This window comes from Pongo pygmaeus, chromosome 10 (genome assembly GCF_028885625.2).
Source record: "Pongo pygmaeus isolate AG05252 chromosome 10, NHGRI_mPonPyg2-v2.0_pri, whole genome shotgun sequence".
In the NCBI taxonomy this organism is placed as follows: domain Eukaryota; kingdom Metazoa; phylum Chordata; class Mammalia; order Primates; family Hominidae; genus Pongo; species Pongo pygmaeus.
Window position 1 is genome coordinate 43,413,305 of NC_072383.2, and position 25,696 is coordinate 43,439,000.

The 25,696-nt window shown below is 38.1% G+C and overlaps 1 protein-coding gene and 1 pseudogene across 1 annotated transcript in view; one reads left to right on the forward strand and one right to left on the reverse strand.

Annotated features, from left to right (window-relative positions):
- The window catches only part of ARID2 (AT-rich interaction domain 2), a 186,821-nt gene that overhangs the window by 150,406 nt on the left and 10,719 nt on the right, over positions 1 to 25,696 (forward strand). Inside the window, exons 17-20 of the mRNA XM_054445013.2 lie at positions 20,248 to 20,386; positions 20,478 to 20,563; positions 21,902 to 22,025; positions 22,116 to 22,207. Of these exons, the coding sequence (XP_054300988.1) occupies positions 20,248 to 20,386; positions 20,478 to 20,563; positions 21,902 to 22,025; positions 22,116 to 22,207 (441 nt within the window). The remainder of the gene's footprint in view (positions 1 to 20,247; positions 20,387 to 20,477; positions 20,564 to 21,901; positions 22,026 to 22,115; positions 22,208 to 25,696) is intronic.
- LOC129009843 (lysine-rich nucleolar protein 1-like) lies at positions 9,456 to 10,797 on the reverse strand (annotated as a pseudogene).

Genomic DNA, 25,696 nt, shown 5'->3' on the forward strand with positions numbered 1-25,696 from the left:
CTGTAATAAATTTTACTTTGTCATGGGTATATATTTGTTTTTTATGCATTGTTTGAGAAAATTTGCTAATATTTTTCCTGAGGATGTTCTCCTCTATATTCATGCAAGATTCTGGGATGAAGTTTTCTTATAATGTCTTTGTCTGATTTTGGTAATAGGGTAATGCTGTCCTCATAGAATGAGTTAGAAAGTGTTCCCTCTGCTTCTATTGTCTGGTAGGGATTGTAGAGAATTTGTATCATTCCTTCCTTTAATTATTTGTTGTGAATTCAGCAGAGAAACCTGGGGTCCTGGTACTTTCTGTTTTGAAGGTTATTAATTATTGATTCAATTTCTTTAATAGTTACAATGTTATTCAGATTATCTGTTGCTCCTTGAGTGAGTTTTGGCAGATTGTGTCTTTCAGGGAATTGGCCATTTCATCTAAGTTGTCAAATGTGTGAGCATAGAGATATTTCTGTTTCTTCATTAGCATCCTTTTAATGTCCATGGGATCGGTAGTAATGGTCCCTTTTTCATTTCTGATATTAATGATTTGTATCTTCTGTTATTTTTTGTTGGTTAGGTTAGCTACAGGTTTATGTATTTTATTGAATTTTTTTCCCCCAAAGAACCAGCTTTTGGTTTTGTTAAATTTTTTTCTTTCTGTTGATTTCCTGTTTTCAGTTTCATTAATTTCTGCTCTTTTATTATTTTTTTCTTCTGCCTGCTTTGGGTTTAATGTGTTCTTCTTTGTCTAGTTTCCTAAGGTAGAAGCTTGGATTATTATTTTAGATCTTTCTTCTTTTTTAGTATATACATTCAATGCTAAAGCCTTCCCTCTAAGTACTACTTTTACTATATCCAGAAATTATGATTACGTTGTACTTTCATTTTCCTTTAGTTCGAAATATTGCAAAAATGTGTTATTTAGACTCCAAATGTTTTTGGTATTTTCTAGCTATCTTTTTGTTATTGATTTCTCTATTAATCTGTTCTCACGCTGCTGTAAGGACATACCCGAGACTGGGTAACTTATAAAGAATAAAGGTTTAATTGACTCACAGTTTTGCATGGCTGGGAAGGCCTCAGGAAAGCAACAATCATGACAGAAAGGGAAGCAAACACGTCCTTCACATGGCAGCAAGAGAGAGAAGTGCCAAGCAAAGGGGGGAAAAGTCCCTTATAAAATCATCAGATCTCGTGAGAACTCACTCACTATCAGGAGAACAGCAGCACGGGCGTAACCGCATGGGTGGGGACACAGCCAAACCATATCAATTTCTATTTAATTCCATTGTGGTTTCAGAGTATACATATGATTTCTATTCTTTTAAATTTGCTAAGGTGTGTTTTATGTCCCAGATTGTGGTCTATCTTGGTGGATGTTCCATGTGAGCTTGAGAAGAATATATTGTTGGATGAAGTATTCAGTAAATATCAATTAGATCCAGTTGATTGATGGTGCTGATCAATTCAACTATATCCTTACTGATTTTCTGCCTATTGGATCTGTCAATTACTGATAGAGGTATGTTGAAGTCTTCAACTATAATAGTGGATTTGGTTCTTTCCCTTCGCAGTTCTATCAGTGTTTGCCTCACATGTTTTGATGCTTTATGTTCAGTGCATATATCTTAAGGATTGCTATATCTTCTTGGAGAAGATTGTTAGGTTTTCTTTATCATTATGTAATGCCCCTCTTGATCCACAATAATTTTCCTTGCTCTGAAGTCTGCTTTGTCTGAAATAATTATTGCCACTCCAGCTTTCTTTTAATTAGTGTTAATATAGTTTCTCTTTCTCCATCCCTTTACTTTTAATCTGTGTCTTTATTTTAATAATACATAGTTGGGTCTTATTATCCTCTCTGTCTTTTAATTCGTGTATTTAGATCATTCTCATTTAATGTGATTATCACTGTAGTTGCATTGATAGCTATCATATTTGTAAATGCACTTGTTCTTATTCTGCTGTCCCATTTTTCTGCCTTCTCTGATGTTAGCTGAGCACTTTTTATGTTGCCATTTTCTCCCCTTTCTTCGGATATCAATCATATTTCTTTAACTTTTTCATTTGTGGTTATTTTAGAGTTTGCAGTATACATTTATAGTTAATCTAAGATGACTTTCAAACCATAGTACAGGCATACCTCAGAGATATTGCATGTTTGGTTCCAGATCACCACAAGAAGGCAAATATCACAATAAAGCAAGTCACATAAATATTTTTCTTTCTTAGTGCATTTAAAAGTAATGTTTACACTATACTGTAGTTAATTAAGTGTGCAATAACATTTTGTCTAAAAAAAAACAAGGTACATACCTTAATTAAAAATACTTTACTGCTAAAAATGCTAATGATCATCTGAACCTTTAGCAAGTCATCATCTTTTTGCTGGTGAAAGGTCTTGCTTCGATATTGATGGCTGCTGACTGATCAGGATAGTGGTTGCTGAAGGTTGGGGTAGTCATGTCAATTTCTTAAAACAAGGTAATGAAGTTTGCCACATCACTGGACTCTTCCTTTCACAAAAGATTTCGCTGTAGCATGAGATGCTGCTTGATAGCATTTTACCCACAGTAGAACTTCTTTCAAAATTGGAATCAAGCAGCAGTGCATTCCTGTACTCCCAGCTATTTGGGAGGTTGAGGAAGGAGGATTGCTTGAGTCCAAGAGTTCTGAGCTGTAGCACACTACACTGACTGGTTGTCTGCACTAAGTTCGGCATCAGTATGGTGACTTCCTGGGAGTAGGGACCACTAGGTTGCCTAAGGAAGGGTGAACCAGCCCAGGTCAGAAATGGAGCAAGTCAAAACTCCCACGCTGATCAGTAGTAGGATAGTGCCTGTAAATAGCCACTGCACTCCAACCTGGACAATAGAGCAATACCCTGTCTCTTAAAAAAAAAAAAAAAAGATTGAGTCAGTCTTCTCAAACCCTGCTGCTGTGTTATCAACTAAGTTTATGTAATATTCTAAAGCCTTTGCTATCATTTCAACAGTGTTCACAACATCTTCACCAGGAGTAGATTCTACCCCAAGAAACCACTTTCTTTGTTCATCCCTAAGAAGCAACTCCTCATCCATTCAAATTTTATCATAAGATTTTAGCAATTCGGTTACATCTTTAGGCTCTGCTTCTAGTTCTCTTGCTATTTGTATTGTATTTGCTGTTACTTCCTCCACTGAAGCCTTGAATCCTCAAAGTCATTCATGAGAATTGGAATCAATTTCTTCCATACTCCTGCTAATGTTCATATTTTGACCTCCTCCCACGAATCACGAATGTTCTTAGTGGCAACTAGCATTGGAGAATCCTTTGCAGAAGATTTTCATTTTACTTTGCCAGATCTATCCATGGAATTACTGTCTATAGCAGCTATAGCCTTAAGGAACAAGAGTTGAAAGTTGAGGCCAGGAACAGTGGCTGATGCCTGTAATCTCAACACTTTGGAAGGCCAAAGCAGGAAGATGGCTTGAGCCCAGGAGTTCAAGACGAGGCTGGGCAATATAGCAAGACCTTGTTTCTACGAAAAAATTAAAAAGTAGGTGGTCATGGTGGCCCTTGCCTGTGGTCCCAGTTACTCAGGAGGCTTTGGTGGAAGGATTGCTTGAGCCCAGGAGGCGGAGTTTGCAGTGAGCTGAGATGTACCACTACACTCCAACCTCAGCAACAGAGTGAGACCCTGTCTCAAAAAAATAAAAAATAGTTGAAGTGACTGCTTGTTCCATGGGCTGCAGAATGGACGTTGTGTTAGCAGCATGAAAACAACATTCATATCCTTGTAGAGCTCCATCAGAGCTCTTGGGCACCTAGATACATTGTCAGTGAGTGGTACTGTTTTGAAATAAATCTGTTCATCAGAGTGGTAAGTTTCAATAGTGGACTTAAAATATTCAGTAAACCATGCTGTAAACAAATGTGCTATCATCTAGGCTTTGATGTTGCCCAGGCAATGTAGATTTAGGATAATTCTTAAGAGTCCTCAGATGTTCAGAATGGCCAATGAGCATTGACTTCAACTTAAAGTCACCAGCTGCATTAGCTGCTAATGAGAGTCAGCCTTTCTTAGAATCTTAGAAGCTTTGAAGCCAGGTATTGACTTTTCCTCTCTAGCTATGAAAGTCCTAGACCTAGATATCATCTTCTTCCAGTAAAAGGCTGTTTGATCTTTATTGAAAATCTGTTGCTTAGTGTAGCATTCTTTATCAATGATGTTAGCTAGGTCTTCTGGATAATGTGCTGCAGCTTCTGCATCCGGACTTGCTTTACCTTGCACTTTCATGTTATGGAGATGGCTTCTTAAACCTCATGAAGCAACCTCTGCTGGCTTCAAACTTTTCTTCTGCAGCTTCTCCACCTCTCTCAACCTATGCATAGAATTTAAGAGTTTAGGGCTTTGCTCTGGATTAGGCTTTGGCTCAATAGAATGTCTTGACTGGTTTGATATTCTATCCAGACCTCTACAACTGTCTCCATATCAGCAAGGCTGTTTCATTTTCCTGACATTTGGGTGTTCACTTGAGAATCACTTTTATTTTCCATTGAGAACTTTTCATTTACATTCACAGCTTGGCTGTTTGGTGCAGGAGGCGTAGCTTTTAGCCTTTCTCAGCTTTGCCATACCTTTCTCACTAAACTTAATCATTTCTAGCTTTTAATTTAAAGTGAGAGACATATGACTCTTCCTTTCACTTGAACACTAAGAGGCCATTGTGGGGTTATTAATTGGCCTAATTTCATTATTGTTGAATGGTGTATCAGGGAGCCCTAAGGATGGAGAGAGAGATAAAGGTAACAGCCAGTCAATGGAGTATTCAAAAGACACATAACATTTGGCTGGGTGCAGTGGCTCACGCCTGTAATCCCAGCACTTTGGGAGGCTGAGGCGGGTGGATCACCTGAGGTTGGGAGTTGAAGACCACCCTGACCAACATGGAGAAACTCTGTTTCTACTAAAGATACAAAATTAGCCAGGTGTGGTGGCACATGCCTGTAATCCCAGCTAGTAGGGAGGCTGAGGCAGGAGAATCTCTTGAGCCCGGGAGGTGGAGGTTGCGGTGAGCCAGAGATTGTGCCATTGCACTCCAGCCTGGGCAACAAGAGCGAAACTCCATCTCAAAAAAAGAAAAAAAAAGAAGAAAAGACACATAACATTTACACTCCAAAACATTTACAATGGTGACATCAAGATCACTGATCACAGATCACTATAACAGATATAGTAATAATGAAAGTGTTTTAAATATTGTGAGAATTACCAAAATGTGATATAAAGACAGGAAGCAAGCACGTGCTGTTAGAAAAATGGTGCTGATAGTCTTGCTTGTCACAGGGTTGCCACAAACCTTCAATTAAAAAAAAAAAGGCCGGGCGTGGTGGCTCACGCCTGTAATCCCAGCACTTTGGGAGGCCGAGGTGGGTGGATCACAAGTTCAGGAGACCGAGACCATCCTGGCTAACACAGTGAAAACTCATCCCTACTAAAAAAAATACAAAAAAAATTAACCAGGCCTGGTGGCGGGCACCTGTAGTCCCACCTACTTGGGAGGCTGAGGCAGGAGAATAGCATGAACCCAGGAGACAGAGTTTGCAGTGAGCCCAGATCATGCCACTGCACTCCAGCCTGGGCGACAGAGTGAGACTCCATCTCAAAAAAAAAAAGTATCTGCAAAGCATAATAAAGCAACATGCAATAAAATGGGATGTACCTGTGTACTGCTATACAGGTACTGGTCCGTGGCCTGTTAGGAACCAGGCTGCACAGCAGGAGGTGAGTGCCAGGCAAAAAAGCAAAGCTTCATCTTGTATTTACAGCCTCTCCCTATTGCTTGCATTACCACCTAAGCTCTGCCTCCTGTTAGATCAGTGGCGGCACTGGATTCTCATAGGAGCGCAAGCCCTATTGTAAACTGTGCATGTGAGGGATCTAGGTTGCATGCTCCTTATGAGAACCTAATGCCTGATGATCTGTCACTTCTCCCATCACCCCCAGATGGGACCATCTAGTTGCAGGAAAACAAGCACAGGGCTCCCATTGATTCTACATTATGGTGAGTTGTATAATTATTTCATTATATAGTACAATGAGTAATAATGGAAATAAAGTGTACAATAAATGTAATGCACTTGAATCATCCCAAAACCATCCCCCCAACCCCTGGTCCATGGAAAAATTGTCTTCCATGAAAGTGGTCCCTGGTACCAAAAAAGGTTGGGGACCGTTGCCTTATACTATGTCCTTTACATGCTGTCACTCGTTTCACTTATCTGTAAGCTATAATCACCAGATATACTATTGCTATTTTTTTATTTATCTGTTCGATCAATTAAAAGTAAGAAAAATAAATATTTTGCTTCTATTGATTTCTTCTCTAACACTCTTCCTTACTCTATGTAAATTCAAGTTTTGACCTCTATATTTTCCTTCTCTGAAGATCTTTAAACATTTCTTGTGAAGCAAGTCTCCTGGTGCATATGGCCTCAGTTTTTGTTTGTCTGAGGAAGTCTATTTCTCCTTGACTTTTGAAGAGTGATTTTACTGGATACAAAATTCTAGGTTAGTGGATGTTTATCTTTCAACAGTTTAAATATCTCATTCCACTCTTTTTGCTTGCATTATTCCTAAAGAGACATCAGTGTATTCTTTTCCTTGTCCTTCCATCAGTAAGTTGGTTTTTTCCCTCTTAATTCTGTCAAGGTTTTTTTCTTTGTCTTTGGTTTTTGGAAGTTTGAATATGATGTGGCTAGGTGTTGATTTTTTAATATTTATCTTGTTTAGTGTTGTCTGTGTTTCCTGGATCTGTGATTTCTTGTGTGACATTAGTTTTAGAAAATTCTCACTTCATTCTTACTTCAAATATTTTTTGTGTTCTTTCTCTTTTTTCTTCTCTTTATGGTATTACCACTGCATATATTTGCAGCTTTTGTTATCATCCCACAGTCCTTGAATATTCTGTTTGTTTCCTTTATTCTTTGTTCCCTTTGCTTTTCAGTTTGGGAAGTTCCTGTTGACATATCTTACATCTTCAAGTCCACTGATTCTTTCCTTGTCTGTATCCAGTCTGTTGATGAGTCTATGAAAGACATTGTTTATTTCTGTTACAGTTTTTTTCTTATTTCTAGCATTTTCTTTTTATTCTTAGCATCTCATCTCTGCTCACATTATCCATTTGTTCTTGATGTTCACTTTTTCCATTAGTCTTAGCATATTTATTATAATTATTTTAAATTCGCAGTCTGAAAATGTCAAAATTTGTGTGATATCTGAGTCTGGGTCTAATGTTAGCTTTGCCTCTTCTGACTGTGTGTGTGGCGGTGGATGGGGGTTGTTTGTTTTTATACTTTTGGCATGCCTTGTCAGTTTTTGTTGAAAGACAGGATGTTTCAGTTAAGCATCTGAGGTAAATAGCCTTTGGCGTGAGGTTTTATGTTTATCTGGCTAGAAGTTAGGCTATGTTTAATGTTTGCTGTAGCTGTAAGTGTCAGAGGCTTCAATATTCCCTGGTGTCCTTTTTTTTCTTCCTTTGTTGTTGTTGGATTTTTTTTAGAAACTCCTTTTTAAATATAGCCTGTATCTTGTAGCTCTCTCAGTTCTAATACACTGTTATACTATACTGGAAACCTGTTGATACAGTGGTAAGGTAATGGGGAGGTGAAATATTCTATAATCTTATGATTAAATCTCACTTTTAAAAGGTGGGCCTTCATCTAAGGGCTGAGACTTTGGTAAGTTTCTCAGCCTTTATTTTTTTTCTCCTGTGTAAAACAAAAAGTCTAGAGAGGGCCCGTGTTTTCTAATTGCTTTTCCTGTAAGTCAGATAAGGCTCTGGTAAAGTCGTTTTTCATGAGACAGACCTTTGTAAGGTGAAGAGAACACTCTGGGCATATTAGAAATGGTTACTTACCCCCTTCCATTCCTGGAAGCAGGGAGAAATTTTTCTTCAGTCTTCACTGTGAGATCCTGGTCTCTGAAGGTAATTCACACAAAAGTATGGGTTCTCCACAGAGACTGACCTTCCTCCCCAAGTTTTTAATTGTGAAGATTAGCAGTTTGTCAGTTGCTGTTAAAGGGTTCCTGCAAGTTACTGGCTGCAGCTAGAAGGGTTGATTCTCTGTATTCAAGGGTCTCTCCAGCTTTCAGAGTGGTAGTTTGCCCTGTGACCTCAGTTCTCTGACAGATCCAGGAGGAGTTGTAAATTTTCAGTTTGTTCATCTTATTTCTTGTTGTGAGGATGGGACTGATGACTTGCAGCTTTTTACATGTTTGGAAGGAAACTGGAAGTCCTCATCATTATCTTTTATCCTTGTTTATCATCATTAAGCACAATGTTGACTATTAGTTTATCCTTGAAATGTATAAATAATGTGTGATTGTGTAAAACGTTTTTGAGACTCCCTCAAAAGTGTCCTTTATTTAAAAATATCTGTGAATTGCTGTTTAAATTCTGTGTAATAGGAGAAAAGGACTTGATGCCTTTGAGTAGTCAAGAGTTTATATTCAGTGTTTTTAGGACTTTATTTTTCCAGGCTACGTGCTCTTTGAATAAGTGGTGTCAGGCAAAGTTTAAGAAAGGCCCTCTACCTTGCCTTTAAACATAGGAGTTTTGCTTTTGTTTTATATATAGGGGTTTTAAGTAATATTTTGTTTGAAGATTCTGTTGCTAAAAAGACATTTGAAAAACACTTTTCCGGAATCTGTTGCTCCTCATAGATTTCTCGTTAAAAACTGCTACAGAAAGATGAAAATTATTTTCCCTTAAGAGGAATAAAATCTACATTATATTTATATTTAGAATTGCATTATTGAAAGTCAAACCAGGAATATAGAGGATCTCAAATATATTCTAAACAAATATTTCCTGTGTGAAAACTTGTCTGTCTATGAACAAGGGACTTTTACTTGGTACTGATAAAATTGATAATTCCCCAACTGCCCAGGAAATCTACCCAAGTGATGTTGAGGTTCAAATCACCGGGTTCCTACTGAACCTTATACAGTTACAGTTCCTCCTAAAGTTCCTATTGTAAGGTGTAATTACTCCTACTGTACAAGCCAAGATAATTTTTTTGTTTGTTTATTTGTTGGGTGACCCAGGCAATTTAATTACTTTATCCCTGAACCTCAGTTGCCTCATGGATAAGATGGGGATAATAATAGCACTCATTTTATAATTATGAAGATTAAACACATTAATGCAAGGAAAACACTTGAGTATGTGTCTAGCACATGCTCAACACTTAACAGATGTTATTTATACTTGCTGATGTCTCAAACAGGCATGGAATGTTAAATACATAAAACAGGAAGTTTTAGCCATTGACATATTCTCTGCCCCTACCCCAGTTTGTCCAAGCCTATCGAGATAGTGTCCTTAATCTTTGCAGGTGTTGGATTCAAGACAACTGTCAGATGGCTTTCATCTGCATAACTGAATATAAATGCAGTTTTGGCTGTTTGGGGGGACACAACACTAGAGTTTAATCTTCAAACTTGACTTGGAAGCATTCCTGCCAATATAAAAGATTTTGTTTGAGGCATTGGAGAAGCCAAAGCCTGCTCCTAGGTTGAACTTCCAGCTCATGGCCTAGTTGTAGTCCTGCTGCAGGTTCTGCTGCAAGCTATTTGCTGCCTTCTTGCTGAGGGTCATGTTGGGCCTTGCAGTCATGCTAGGGGGGCAGCTGAATGAAGGGGTCAGATTTTTGAATCCACCCATGTTTGAGAAATTTCCATTTCTGTTCCTTGTTCTTAAAACCAGTATCCCACTGGCCAAACTGGGTTACTGTCCACTTCCTGGTTTCAGAAGCTTCTCTTTTGCCCAGCTAAAGATCAGTCTGTTGCAAGGCCTTCCACCTCACCTGGTCTCTGTGCCCCTTGTCCATGTTGCCTTTCTTTTCCAACATAACCTCTGTGTCTGTCTGTTCTCTCTTTCTATGAGTTTCCTGCTACCCCGCTCTCTTTCCTCTTCTTTTTTTCCTTTTCAGAGCCACGTCCTCAGTGAGTGGCTGATCTGTTTTTCTTGGACTTCAGTTTCTTCTTTGCTGTGACCTTAGGGCCATTGCATATTGCGATGTATTTTGGAGCCTCAATTTTGACTGGCTTCTTTTTACTTCGTATCCTAAGGCTACACTTCATGGACCTGGAGGGCTTGGGGTGTGGCCTAGGAGGGTGTCTCCCTTCTGGTGGATTTTTTTGTCTTCTTCACTTAACCACTGTGTTCCCTGGGCCTCCCCTGCTTCCGTTCTGCCCCAAGGCTGCCTGCTCCTTGCCCTCCTTCCCCACTGAGCAAATGTAGGCAACATTCTTTTCCTTGCAGAATCAAGGGTCCTGGACTGAGAAGGCTCTGGGGTCCTGGGCCTCTTTTTTCCCCTCTTGTGTTTTTTGAACTTCTTGCCAACTCTGGTCTCCTCCTCACTCTGTCTGGGATCTGGGGAGGTTTTCACCCCAGAACCGTGGAACATGCCAGAGGTCACTTCTTTTTCTTGTCCCCGCTGAGGAACTCCAAGTGGCCAAGCGCCTGCTTCCTGGGGCTGGGTGACTTCCCTGTCCGTCTGTCACACGACATGGCCTCAGGTTCTAGGTGCTCCTTAGGATGCTAAGGCTTGTCTTTTTTTTCACTAGAGGCATCTCTGGTGTCAGGGCTTGTACCACACTCTTAGAGCAGGATGTGGCTCTTATAGGAGAAACATCAACAAAATGATTGTCATTGTTTAAAATTGAGATTAAGTCTCCAGTTCTTTGATGACCTTCTTTCTTTTTTTCTTTGGGATCCCAAGGCCCAGGTCTACTTTGTGGGCCTTGGTGATTATTCCCATAAGTCAAACTTCTCTGCCTCCAGGTGAGAGCCTACTTCACCATGACCCAGAAGTCCCGGAATAAGACTTTTGTACCAAGCTGGCTAAAGTTTGAATAATGCTTTGTCTGATAGAAAATTACTGAAAATAACAACAGACACCGACTTCACTATATTTTGCAAGTGACTAAAAACTTACAGGTAGCTAGAATTTGTTTTCTAGAACAAAGGTAGATTGATTTACATGATTACTTCTACTTCTTCCAAAAGTATTGAAGTATCTAAAGACTAGTTGAATGTTACACATAAAACTGCCATCTTGATAATGTGAAAATACTTGAAAGAGTAAGATATTCAAGTGGAATTTTTAAATTCATGATAACGTGCCTTAGCAAATACTGCTTAATTTTAGGTAAACTGCCAATTTAGGTTGAAATTAATCAGTAGTTAGATTGATCAATAGCTTGACTTAAATGTCAGTGGGAGAAACAAATTGAAATTAGTTTTGTAGCATCATTTGTCTCAATTTTGTGGTCATAAAACCAGAAGAGATCTTCGGAGAGTTATATGTTGTTTTCTGAAGTTTTGTGGTACTAGCACAATGTCTTGCACATCAAACGCTTTTAACTAACATATTTTTGACTAAGTTAAATAAATGAAGTTTACCTAGCTTGATTCTAAAGTCATCAGTTCTTTGCTGACCTAGCCTGTTGGCATCTTGAATTTTCAATTGTCAGGATAACAAGTTGTCATCATCTTGCTGTTTCTAGGTTGATAAAATACTTTGTGTGAGAGCGCTAGAAATACTAGATATTTTGCTAATATTACTATCCTTATAATTTGAACTAATGAGCCTTCATAAATGTGAGATTAATTTCAGTTAATAATTTATTTTTGGTAACATCAGTTTGAGAAATATGTGTTCCTTAGGCCTTAACTACTGATTTGCCATAAATAATTTTTTTAACTAGGAAATACCCTGATTTCTACCACACATAGTAGTAGAATTTTTACCTTGCTCTATTATTTTAAACATTGAATACCAAAGAGTTTGATTACTTAAAGTTGTCATCAAATGCCAAAAGGTTACATAACAATGAGAAGAATTTGCCAAATCATGTTGAAGACCTTTTTGTTATCAAATATTTACAATAGTTGGGAAAAGAATTTCCTAGGGTGAGAATCTAGTATGTAGTTCAGCAAAAACAAAAACAAAGAAACCTTATTTATTCCTTGGAAACTTGTACGTAGAATAAGGAGAATTATATACCAATGCTAACCTCTTATCTAGTATGCTTTCGGAATTTATTTGCCAGTATGATATCATAGATACTGTGTATAAAAGTATACCCCCATTTTTACCTAGTAATACATCTATGTATAGTATTTGAGTAAACAATTATGTATTATCACATAGAAGGAAAAAATCAGGTCTTTTGTGTTAGACATACCAGGTTTCAAATCCCAGTTCTGTTACTTAGCTGTATGACTCTGGAAAAGTTACTTTTTGAAAGCACACTTCCTCAGCAGTAAAGGGATAATTTTATGTTCAAAGAGCAGTCATGGAAATCAAATAAGATGATATATGTGAATATGCCAGATACATAGTAAGTTCTGAGCAAACAGAAGTTCAAGTAGAGAGGTACTTTGCGCTATGTGCAGCTTTGTCAAGAACAGTGTGAAGTGATGTGCTAGCATATCTTTCAAAGAGAAGAATGAATGTCTAAGCTAGAATTTAAAAGTTTAAAATTATTTGGTATGCTTTTTTTATTTCATTAAAACCACAAAGATAACCACATCATCACTTATTTTTATTTTATCTCCAAGTTTATGTTTAGCTTATTAAGAATAACATTGTTGACCAGGCACAGTGGCTCACGCCTGTAATCCCAGCACTTTGGGAGACTGAGGTGGGCGGATTGCTTGAGGTCACGAGTTCAAGACCAGCCTGGCCAACATAGTGAAACCCCATCTCTACTAAAAATACAAAAATTAGCTGGGCATGGTGACAGGTGCCTGTAATCTCAGCTACTTGGGAGGCTGAGGCAGGAGAATCACTTAAACCTGGGAGGTGGAGGTTGCAGTGAGCAGAGATCATGCCAGTATACTCCAGCCTGCTCAACAGAGTGAGATTCTGTCTCAAAAAAAAAAAAAAAAAAAAAAAAAATTGTTATAATACCTGAATTGTACAAATCAGCTTTCTTAGCACTTTTCAAATGTGAACTACTGTTTCAGCCCAATATTCACATTTGTTTGGCAGGTACACATTTTAAAAACATTTTAAAACAAAGTCCCTGATAATTCACTTTTATATTTTACTATGTAAAATAAGTGACGGCTTCACAGACCGGCGGGTTAATAGCACTTGATGTGGGAAGGTCAAAGAGCAAACACAGAAATCTTTTCCTGTAATAATTATTAAGAGGAAAGGAAAGGAGTCAGAACCGAGGGCAGTTGGTTTGGATCATCCCCCATATGAACCCCTTCCTATATTTGGGATATTTCCTACAATTTCAGTCTTACTAGGAGGCAGGGCCCATCTTTGTACAAAAGCCCCCCAAGAAGGCCAAATACTTGCTTCCTCCCCTATTGCCTTTGGCAGCTACACTAGTCAATCAGTTGTTCCCACCTATGACTTTTAATCTGGATTGACGGTAGCACAGAAGCTGAGACTGGAGAATTCATCTTGTAGGAACAGCAATATTTCATTTCCAAGAATACCAGTACTGATTTTCAGTTTTCCAGTTTGTATTTATAATGTTTTGTCATGCATTAAGGAAATAAATTAATTTCTCTTTAATAGTGTAGTTAGTACTTTTTGTCTATTTTGAACTTTTGCAACTAGATAAAATAAAGTTGGGTTAGCCTCTCACCAAGGTTGTTGGTATATTTTTTCCCCAAAATTTTAGCAGCTTGTTACTAAGTCTTATTTGAATATATAATAATGCTTGCCCTTGATATTTCTTTTGCCATAGAATTTTATATATCTAAAACAGATGCCAAGGGTTGAGGTACAAGTTCATGGTTCTGCAACCAATAATAGAGCCTTTTTTAAAACTAAAATATGTTTGCAGTATGAATTTTTTGGATGTATAGTCTCACATATACATTTATGTGCATTTATTAACATTTATGTGCCATCTTACTTTTTAACTAGAATATTCCTGCAAAAAAAAAAAAATCTCTTGCATTGTAAGTCAGGTGAGTTTGTTTGTTTGTTTCAGCAGGAAGGCTATAAAGAAGGATATGGAATACTTTTTGGCCACTAAAGAAAAATAGCCTGCCAAGACCTTGAGTAAATAAGAAAACTCCAAATGAAACTATCTTTACTGTCCATTCTTATGCTGCTATAAAGAACTGCCCAAGACTGGGTAATTTGCAAAGGAAAGAGGTTTAATTGACTCACACTTCTGCAGGGCTGGGCAGGCCTCAGGAAACTTGCAATCATGGCAGAAGGAGAAGCAAACATGTCCTTCTTCACATGGCAGCAGGAGAGAGAAGTGCTGAGCAAACAGGGATAAGCCCTTTATAAAACCATCAGATCTCATGAGAACTCACTCACTATCACAAGAACAGCATAGGGGTAACCCCATGATTCAGTTACCTCCCACTGGGTCCCTCCTGTGACACATAAGGATTATGGGAACCACAATTCAAGGTGAGATTTGGGTGGGTACACAGCCAAACCATATCATTCTGCCCTGGCCCCTCCCAAATCTCATGTCCTCACATTTCAAAACACAATCATGCCTTTCCAAGAGTCCCCCAGAGTCTGAGCTCATTCCAGCATTAACCAAAAAGTCCAAGTCCAAAGTCTCATTTGAGACAAGGAAAGTCCCTTCCACCTATGAGCCTGTAAAATCAAAAGCAAGTTAGTTACTTCCTAGATACAGTGGGATAGAGGCATTGAGTATATATACTCATTCCAAATGGGAGAAATTGGCCAAAAGAAAGAGGCTACAGGCACCATCCAAGTCCATAATCCAATAGGGTAGTCATTAAACCTTAAAGTTCCAAAATGATCTCCTTTGACTCCATGTTTCACACCCAGGTCACGCTGATGCATGAGGTGAGCTCCTACAGCCTTGCGCAGCTCCGCCCCTGTGGCTTTGCAGGATACAGTCCCCCCCCCCGTCAGCTGCCTTCATGGGTTGGCATTGAGTGTCTGCGGTTTCTCCAGGTGCATGGTGCAAGCTGTTCATTTATCTACCATTCTGGGGTCTGGAGGATGATGGCCCTCTTCTCACAGCTCCACTAGGTAGTGCCCCAGTAGGGATTCTGTGTGGGTCTCTGACCTTCCCTAGCAGACGTCTCCATGAGGGCTCTGTCCCTGCAGCAAACTTCTGCTTGGACATCCAGGTGTTTCCATACATCCTCTGAAATCTAGGTGGAGGTTCCCAAACCTCAATTTTTGATTTTTGTGTACCCACAGGCTCAACACCACACGAAAGCTGCCAAGGCTTGGGATTTGCACTCTCTGAAGCCACAGCCCAAGCTGTACCTTGGCCCTTTTTAGCCATGGCTGGAACAGCTGGGATGCAGGGCATCAAGTCCCTAGGCTGCAGGCAGCATGGGGGGCCTGGGCCTGGCCCAGGAAATAATTTTGTCCTGCTAGGGCTCTGGGGAGAGGCTGCCATGAAGGTCTCTGACATGCCCTGGAGACATTTTCCCCATTGTCTTGGTGATTAACATTCAGCTCCTTGTTACTTATACAAATTCCTGCAGCAGGCCTGAATTTCTCCCCAGAAAATGGGTTTTCATTTCAGGAAATTTGTACCTAGTAGCCTATGTGAATATTTGCTCAATTGAACCAAACAGCTCTTCACTGGAATGAAAGAAAATACAATTTGGCTGAAGGGGAATTAAACGAAGAATAGAAGCTAATCCTGAGCTTTCACTGCAATGATTTAAATAATAAGCAGGAAACCAACTATTATAAATTATAGTGATGATATAATTGAAAAATATATATTTTTTTAAATCACCAGTGACTGAGAGAAAAGTGTCAAAAACTTGTTACAATAATTATATTAAATATTACATTTTGCATTGTTTTGCCAGATATTGATAAATTCTGGTTCCTTTCTTTTGAAAAAGTAGCAGGATCAAAGAAAAAGTGTTGTTTTTATCGCTTCTAGTTAGAATAACATTTGTTTTTATATACTTAAGTGTGGGATTCAGAAGAGAGGAAAAGATAAAAGATGCAAAAGGGGATAATTTAGGAAGAAACACAATAGAATCCAATGTTGTAGGAAAAAACCGGGTTCTTTTCACACAACCAGGAAAGATTAGGCTCATAGACACATAGAAGTGTGAGGAGTGGAATTTACTGGATGAGAACAGAAAAGGAAAAACAACTCAGCAAAGTGAGATGGAGTCCTGCTAACAGGTTTTCCACCTCACAGATTGAATCCCAGCTTACCACACAGGAAGAGGAGGGGCCAGGCATCTCCCTGCTGCAAATGGCACGAACTTCCCGAGGCTCCACTCCGTCCTTCCAGTGCAGAGGCTGGTCAGGGATTCTCTGAGGAGTCCTTTTAACTTGGTTGTCTCACCAATATATAAGTGAAGGAGTTAACCTGGGAAATAGCAGCTACATTTGGCTGAGATCCAAGGGAAAGAAAGGGTGAATAATGACTGAAGATCTAATGTACAGAAGAAAGTTAAAGAAGCTAGGCAGGCGGATCACGAGGTCAGGAGATCGAGACCATCCTGGCTAACACGGAGAAACCCCGTCTCTACTAAAAATATAAAAAATTAGCTGGGCGTGGTGGCAGGCGCCTATAGTCCCAGCTACCCGGGAGGCTGTGGCAGGAGAATGGCGCGAACCTGGGAGGCGGAGCTTGCAGTGAGCCGAGATCGCGCCACTGCACTCCAGCCTGGGTGACAGAGCGAGACTCCGTCTCAAAAAAAAAAAAAAAAAAAAAAAAAAGCTCTAATGAAATAAACTTATTTTTTTCAGTAATAAGCATTTTTTTCAGAGACACAAATGTAAGATACTGTCTCTAAATTTACAAATACACAGAAGTACAGAGGAAGACAAGCTCTAAAATAAGATTGAAATTCAGTATTTAACCAAAGTTGAATTGCAGGCAGTTTCTGTGGAGAATATTTTCAGGAGCAGAAATGAATAAAATTAGTTGTGAGTGATAGTGAGTGTTGCTTGCAAATGGAGGCCATTAACTTGAAGGTGGACCAAACGTTACTGAGCAAAGCAAAGCTTGGCAGTTTTGGAATAGTTGTGGGGAAGATCTCAGAGTAGAGGATTAACAAGATGGGCAGGTGAAGAGACAAGACGTTACCAGTACCTCCACTACCCCTTATCACCACTACTGCTACTATTACTGATCATGATGACGACAGCCCTTATTTGTTTTTGGCCTACTATTTTCCAAATAGATTTATACATATCATCAAATTTAAACCTCACACCCATCTTTAAAACTAGATTCTCAGTGAGTAAAATGAGTTTCAGAGGAATCTTTTTTGCCCAGAGCTGTTGCCTATGTTTGTACACATCAAAGGAGGAACCAGTTACATTGTATGTGCCATATGTTGTATATTTATTACAACAATTTTTCAGCACAAGGCAATAAAGTATCTTAAGGAAGAGTATTGTTTTAATTTGTGTAAAGGGGCTGGGCGTGGTGGCCCACACCTGTAATCCCAGCACTTTGGGAGGCCAAGGCAGGCGAATCACTTGAGGTCAGGAGCTTGAAACCAGCCTGGCCGACACGGCGAAACCCTGTCTCTACTAAAAAAATACAAAAATTAGGCATTGTGGTGCATGTAATCCCAGTTACTCGGGAGGCTGAGGCAGAAGAAACACTTGAACTCAGGAGACAGAGGTTGCAGTGAGCCAAGATTGTGCCCCTGCACTCCAGCCTGGGCAACAGAGTGAGACTCTGTCTCAAATAATAATAATAATTTGTACAAAGGTATCATATTACCCTGGAGTGGCAGCAGTATATAAAATTATATCAGTAACAGTCCCAGTTTTGTTTAAAAACACATACATACTCAGAGAAGGTTTAAAGAAAGTATACTAAAATGTTAGCATTTTAGTATACTTGGCTATGTCACAGGTAATTTTTATTTTTATTATTTTTGGATACTCTTGAATTTTCCCAGTTCCCTTAAATGAACATATTGTTTATGATTTGCGGGTTGCTGATAGGGAGTGGAGGTGATTGCTGGAGTAGTTTTAAGAACAGTTTTCTAGACATGACAGTAAACGGTAGCATTCTGCTTCATCACTTACACTTCTCCCAACCCATCCAATAAATATCTGTAATGTTCTGAAAACTCAGTATTTATTTACTTTACATTTCTTTAGAGTTTAACTCTCCAATATTACACGTAAACTTTTAAAACTCAGGTATCGGCCAGGCATGGCGGGTGGATCACAAGGTCAGGAGTTCGAGACCAGTCTGGCCAACATGGCGAAACCCCGTCTCTCCTAAAAATACAAAAATTAGCTGGGCATGGTGGCAGGTGCCTGTAGTCCTAGCTACTTGGGAGGCTGAGGCAGGAGAATCGCTTGAACCCGGGAGACAGAAGTTGCATTGAGTCGAGATTGCGCCATTGCACTCCAGCCTGGGTGACAGAGCAAGACTCTGTCCCATAAATAAATAAATAAAATTCAGGTAGTTCATTTAATGGATTTGGAACCCTTAACTACTTTTCACCTTCATGTGATTATTGCAACCAGCTTTATTCATAGTTATATTAGAACTTTACCTTGAACCACCACAACAATCAATGAATAGCTTTTATGACTAGAGTAGTTAGAGAGCAAATAGACTTGGAATGAAGAAAAGAGTAGTAGATTGGAGAGAAAAATAGACTCTGAGGACAGATTGACTAATGAACACTTAAAAATATCTGTTGTCTTAAAATCATACACACATAGTTGTGTATATTTAGTAATTAAAATTGATTTAAGGAAGTGCTATCCTTTTTCCTGTGGTTGCTACATTCACCATTTTTAATGTTGCAAATAAACTTGATTAATTGTATGTATTGAAAAATAGTTTAGAAATAGACATTGTGGATAGTGAGTAGTAGTACATTTGGGTTTTGGTTTCTGTGTATATGTGTGCATGTGTGTGTAGACTTTATATTGCAATTAATGATTTAATAGTATTTAGGTAATGTCTTAACAAGAAATGCCTCCTTGTGGCAATAACTAGTATGTATAACAGAACTCAAATCATATTTCATATTAATGAAATAGCATTGTGAGTTCTGAGAATTAAACGAAATTCTAAAACTTAAAATGTATTTACTGATTTTAGCCTCACAATATAGTTTTGTAGGTATTTATATAGATGCATGTGATGGAAATTAAATATATAACTTACTCTTTCTGACATTGTGTTATATAATTCAGTATTTAATTACTTTTTTGATTAAATTTTATTTTAAAATATTAGTCATTCCTGAAGGAATATTAATTTGGGATACTAGATATTTGTTACACGTTAAAAACTGGTTCAAATATAGATATGTTGATATGACAGCCATAAAAAGTCAAATCCTAAGAGATCTTTGCTGTAGATCTTAAAGATATTGATTGTGGCCAGGTGCTGTGGCTCACACCTGTAATCCCAGCACTTTGGGAGGCCGAGGCGGGCGGATCATGAGGTCAGGAATTCGAGACCAGCCTGGCCAACATAGTGAAACCCCGTCTCTACTAAAAATACAAAAATAAGCCGGGCGTGGTGGCGTGTGCTTGTAGTCCCAGGTACTCGGGAGGCTGAGGCAGAAGAAGCACTTGAACCCAGGAGGTGGAGGTTGGCAGTGAGTCAAGATCGCACCACTGCACTCCAGCCTGGCGACAGAGCGAGACTCCGTCTCAAAAAAAAAAAAAAAAAAAAAAAATATCGATTGCACAAATATTTGAGTTACTCATTAGTAATTGAAGCCTTTTAATACATTCTTTGCTCTCTAGATTCCACTGTTCTCTCTGATTTCCATATTGTCTAATAAAGGAGACTTCCTTCAGTTTTGTGTGCTTTGCCACCTACCCACTCAGACATCATAGGGTATGTGCTGGAGGAGTGAGAGATGGGACTTAAAAACATGAACAGACATATAAATGTGAACTTAAAAGGCAGACTTACTAAAACTTATAGAATTTGAACTGTTGGATTGGATATGCTTGAGTTATTATATGTAATATGAAATCTAGTAAATGCTTGAGCAATTTATAAAAGTACAGTAGAGTATGGTATTTGTTTATAGGATAATGTTCTATGGTGTTTTTAATGATATTTCATTCATTTTTAAGAGATTTTTAGTCAGCCTTCATTGAAGGTATGGAATTATGAATAAGGGATGTTAAAACAAATTCCCAAAATTGTTCAGTACAACTGATGATTCCACTTGGAAATATAAGCCGAGAAATTTTGAAATAGTTTCAAAATATACTTGAATACATCCAAGTATCTACTACTTTTATTTTTTATAGGTGGTTTCAGACACCCTCACAGGTTTTCTACCATGCAGCAACTGAACATGGAGGAAAAGATGTATATCCAGGGCAGTGTCTTTGGGAAGGTTGTGAGCCTTTTCAGCGACAGCGGTTTTCTTTTATTACCCACTTGCAGGTACACTTTTTAAATACTATTTGATCAGTAACTCATTTGACTGCATTAAAGATTTTGACGTGCATTCTCTTGCTTCCTCTTTCTCAAAAAGGATAAGCACTGTTCAAAGGATGCCCTACTTGCAGGATTAAAACAAGATGAACCAGGACAAGCAGGAAGTCAGAAGTCTTCTACCAAGTAAGGAAAATGAGTTTACTTCCTGTTGTACATACAAAAAGAAACTAGGCAAAACACAAGAACAATGAAACGCAACTTAGCATATTAGAAGACCAGAAACCTGGGTTCTAGTCCAGCTTTGCCATGAACCAGCAATGTGACCCTGTTCAAATTGCTTAGATTCTCTTAGCATCACTTTTCCTTTTGGCTGGACAATGTGGTCTGTAAGTTACCTTTCAGCTCTAACACTGATTCTGTTTTGTAGACTAGTCAGTCATTGGAAGTAATGACAGATGATATATGAGAAATGCTTTGTAAACTAAAAGTACTGTGTATGGTTCTTTTTCCTGTAAAAGAGTAATCATCTATTTGATAATGGCAAAGAGATTTCATATCTTGTCATTATCAAAAATATATATATATATATATATACACACATACACACATATAAACATAACACTAGTTTACAGTTTAAAGATTGTTTTCAGGTTATCTTATTTAATATTCAGAATTAGCTTAAAATAATTTAATATTCAGAATTAGTAAAAATATATCAGAAATACCCCCGCTTTTCAGACGTGAAAAGAAATATTGAAAGTCATGCAGCCACTTACAGTGTCAGAAATAGGGTTTCCTCATATACGAGTCAGCATCTCCATTGCTATCTCACCAGAGCACACAGATAATGATGCACTTTATCTGCTTGCGAAAGAAATCTACAGTAGTTTGAATCTTATTTTACATAAAATCATCTCTGCAGTTCTTCCATTCTGTATCTTTCATAAATAACAGAACTATAGTCAAAGGATTGATTGAAATTATTAAATAATGATGAAATTTAAGAATGTAAGTAATAGGTGGAAATGTGGTATTTAGCATAATTCCATGTTATCATACCATGTTTTCTTAGATGACCAGTGTCAGTACATTCTTAGGAATATTACTTTACTCTTAGGTACCATTTAGAAATAATTTGTAGCAAAAATTGTAGACTTTTCTTCTTTGTTAAAATCTTCACATTATTTTCAAAGATGAGAAGGCTATAACTTTGATGCTATGTTGAATTTGTCTTGATTGCATACTTACCCAATACAGTAACTTTAAAGATGGAAGATCTATTTGCTTTAAAATTGATAGATTGGAAAATAAAAGACTTGAAACTTCACCTTGATACTAAGGGCCCCTTTGCCTAGGCTGTCACAGAACATAAACGTTAATGCTAGACCATTGGACCTTTAGTCACCCTGTAAACACAATTTTAAAATAACCAGCTTAAAGGGGTTGGCAGGGTGGTCATAGTTGTCAGTCTGTCTTCAGTATCATGTTAATTCTCTCTCTCTCTCTCTCTGATCAATTTAGACAGCCAACTGTAGGGGGCACAAGCTCAACTCCTAGAGCACAAAAGGCCATTGTGAATCATCCCAGTGCTGCACTTATGGCTCTGAGGAGAGGATCAAGAAACCTTGTCTTTCGAGATTTTACAGTAAGCATGCCTTGAAACCCTAATCTGTAAAAGTCTGAGTCCTGTATGATTTAGATCTTTATTCTTTCTTTTTTTTCCTTTCTTTTTAAGGATGAAAAAGAGGGACCAATAACTAAACACATCCGACTAACAGCTGCCTTAATATTAAAAAATATTGGTAAATATTCAGAATGTGGTCGCAGGTGAGTAATATGTTTTCTGTAGCCAAAGTGAATTTAGTTTATTTTATTTTTACATATAAGTTAATAAAATTAGATAACTGTATTTTCTTCATTGTTTTTGTCATCAATTTTGCAAATACATCCAAAAGTTTATGCCTAGGTTAGGCCATGATGAGCTCTTAAAAGTCAAAAATAAATAGAAGTTAAAACAACCAAAAGGTAGTCTTTTAAGTTGTTTTATTAACTTAATTTGTCTTACTAACCATATAATTTAGAACAAAAAGCAGCTCTACTAAAGAGGAAACTTAGGAGTTTATTGGGGAAAACAAAGGAATTTGATCATTTGAATCACGTGGAGTCCAAATGAAATTCAGTTTGACACTTGGCATTTTCATGTACCCATCAATGTCATAAGTAATGTTAAGGTATATGTATAATACTCTGAAGTTCTAAAAGTTAACTTTCCAATGGATTTAAGCAAAAGAAAACCCAGAATTTTGTAGATCTACAGAAACCAGGAGGGATAACTCATTAATTCGTGAGAGAGCAAATATAGAATATTCTGTCGATACCTTGTCTTCCTTAGTTACTTTTCTAGAATTCCTCCTACATCTTTAACTGACCAGTCTTGGGCCGCCTCTCTGCGAAGTTGTCCTCAGATGCATCTTGTGTTCCTGATAGTCACTTTCTATCTCAGGCCCTCCCTTTCACATAATATTAGTTCCATCTCCTTAATGTATTTTGAATCCATGCTAGTTCTTCCCTACACCCCTATTTTACCTTGTCTTAGGTCTTTTATGATATTTTTTTACAATGACCTTTAAACTGAATTTTCTAAGCATAAAAATAGTGGTATCAGTTATAAAAAGAAAATGAATTTGACTATATTGTTTTAAGATTTCTGTAAGTGGAAGGTGAATAACATTTAAAGCTAAAGTTGAAAAGTATTTGCAATGACAAATGTTACTATATTTATTTAATCAAGTATAAATGAACAAGAAAATTTTTAACACTTGAGCCAGTTTTTTTTAGAAAAAAAAAGAAATGTAAAGGTTTAGTAACCATATGAGAACACCAGTATCTTCATGATTTAGTTCATAACATTTCTTTTTACTTTTCTTACTTTATTTCCCTTCTAACCTCTTTTTTGTTTCATAGCCTACATTTCAGTGAAACTAAGCCACATGCAAGTTCCTAATCACATTGGGCTCTTTCAAGTCACACTTTGTACCTTTGTTCCAATACTCATACTATTCTCCCTGCCTAGAATGCCCTCCTCCCTGCGTTGCCCACCTATTGAATATCTGCTTATCCTTCATGATTCAGTTCAGACATGAGTTTCTTTGTGTAGCCTTTCCTTTGCTCTATTCCCCTTCCCTACTGAGCTTGTTCTCCTCTATTTTTATAACATGTCTGTCTTAAAACTTTTAATCTCATTGTTTTGAAAATGTTTTTTTATGTGGCTTTTTCCCTTACAGAACTGTGTGCAGAGACTTCCTCTGATTAATCTTTGTAGCTTGAACACTTAGCACAGTGCCCAACACATTATAATCTCTACCTCCTATTCATCCTTCAAGATTCAACTCAGTGGTTACTGCTTCCTTTCCTGACATCTTCCTCATTACCTTAACCCTGACCTGGAGCACAGTACATATTCCCTAATGCCCCATGTGTTGCATGTTACCACCTTAGATGATGAGCTCTTTGAAGGTAGAGATTCAGTATTTTGATCTTTGTATCTTTAGTGCCTAGCATAGTGTTGGCAATATGATAGTCATTCAGTAAGTATTTGATTGATAGACAGGTGGTGGGAAATTCATTTTCTCCTAGAGTTCTGATCTGGAATTTTTTTTTTTTTTTTTGAGACAAAGTCTTGCTCTATCGCCCAAGCTGGAGTGCAGTGGCACGATCTCGGCTCACTGCAACCTCTACCTCCCGGGTTCGAGCGATTCTCCTGCCTCAGCCTCTTGAGTAGCTGGGATTATCGGCACATGCCACTATGCCGAGCTAGTTTTTGTATTTTTAATAGCGACAGAGTTTCACCATGTTGGCCAGTTTGGTCTTGAACTCCTGACCTCGTGATCCACCTGCCTCGGCCTCCCAAAGTGCTGGGATTACAGGTGTGAGCCACCACACCTGGCCAGTAATTCCATTTACAATAGCATCAAAAAGAGTAAAATACTTAGGAATTGTCTTAACCAAAGAGATAGAAGATTTGTACACTGAAAACTACAAAATATTACTGAAAGAAATTAAAGAATATATAAACAACTGGAAAGATTTCTCATATTCATGGATTGGAAGACTTAATTTAGGTGAGATGTCAGTACTACCAAAGCATTCTACAGATTCAGTGCAACCCCTGTCAACATCCCAATGATTTTTGAAAAAATAGAAAAATCCAGTTATGTGTGAGTGACACGAGGTGAGGGTTGCAGATGCAGTTTCCTGTTTTCATCGTATAGACAGGGCAGCTCTGCTGCAGAGATGGTCATTGTGCCTAAAACCTAAAGAACCTTGTGTAAGAAGTGTGGCAAGCATCAGCCTTACAAAGGTTACACAGTATGAAAAGGGCAAGGAAATCTGTATGCCCAGGGAAAGAGGTGCTATGATTGGAAGCAGAGTGGCTGTGGTGGGCAGACAAAGCCAGTTTTCCAAAAGAAGGCTGATGTGGTTTGGCTATGTCCCCACCCAAATCTCCTCTTGAATTCCCACATGTTGTGGCAGCACGTAATTGAATCATGGGGGCAGGTCTTTCTTGTGCTGTTCTCATTATTGTGAATAAGTCTCACGAGATCCGATGCTTTTAAAAAAGGGAGTGTGCCTGCAAAAGCTCTCTTGTCTGCCACCATGTGAGATGTACTTTTCACTTTCCACCATAATTGTGAGGCCTCCCCAGCCATGTGGAACTATAAGTCCAATAAACCTCTTTCTTTTGTAAATTGCCCAGTCTTGGGTATGTCTTTATCAGCAGCATGAAAACTGACTAATACAAAGGCTAAAACCACGATTATGCTAAGGCTGGAATGTGTTGAGCCTAACAGCAGATCAACAGGATGCTGGCCATTAAGAGATGCAAGCATTTTGAACTGGGAGGAGATAAAGAAGAGAAAGGGCCAAATGATCCAGTTCTAAATTTGGGGATATTTTTCTTTTCATTTTGAAGATAAAACATTGAAGCTATAGAAAAAATATAGGAAAATAAATAGTGATAATCTCACTCAAAAAAAGAAAAATTCATACTAGAATTCATACGTAATCTCAAGAGACCCTGAATAGCAGAAACAATCTCGAGAAAGAACAATGTTGCAGGACTCCCACTTCTGATTTACTACAAAGCTAACATAATCAAAACAGCATGGTACTGGCATAAAGACAGCCATAGAGACCAATGGAATAGAAGAGAGGGCCCAAAAGTAAGTCCTCACATATTTGGTCAAATGATTTTCCGTAAGTGTGACAATTCTTCATTCAATGAGGAAAAGACAGTCTTTTCAACAAATGGCATTT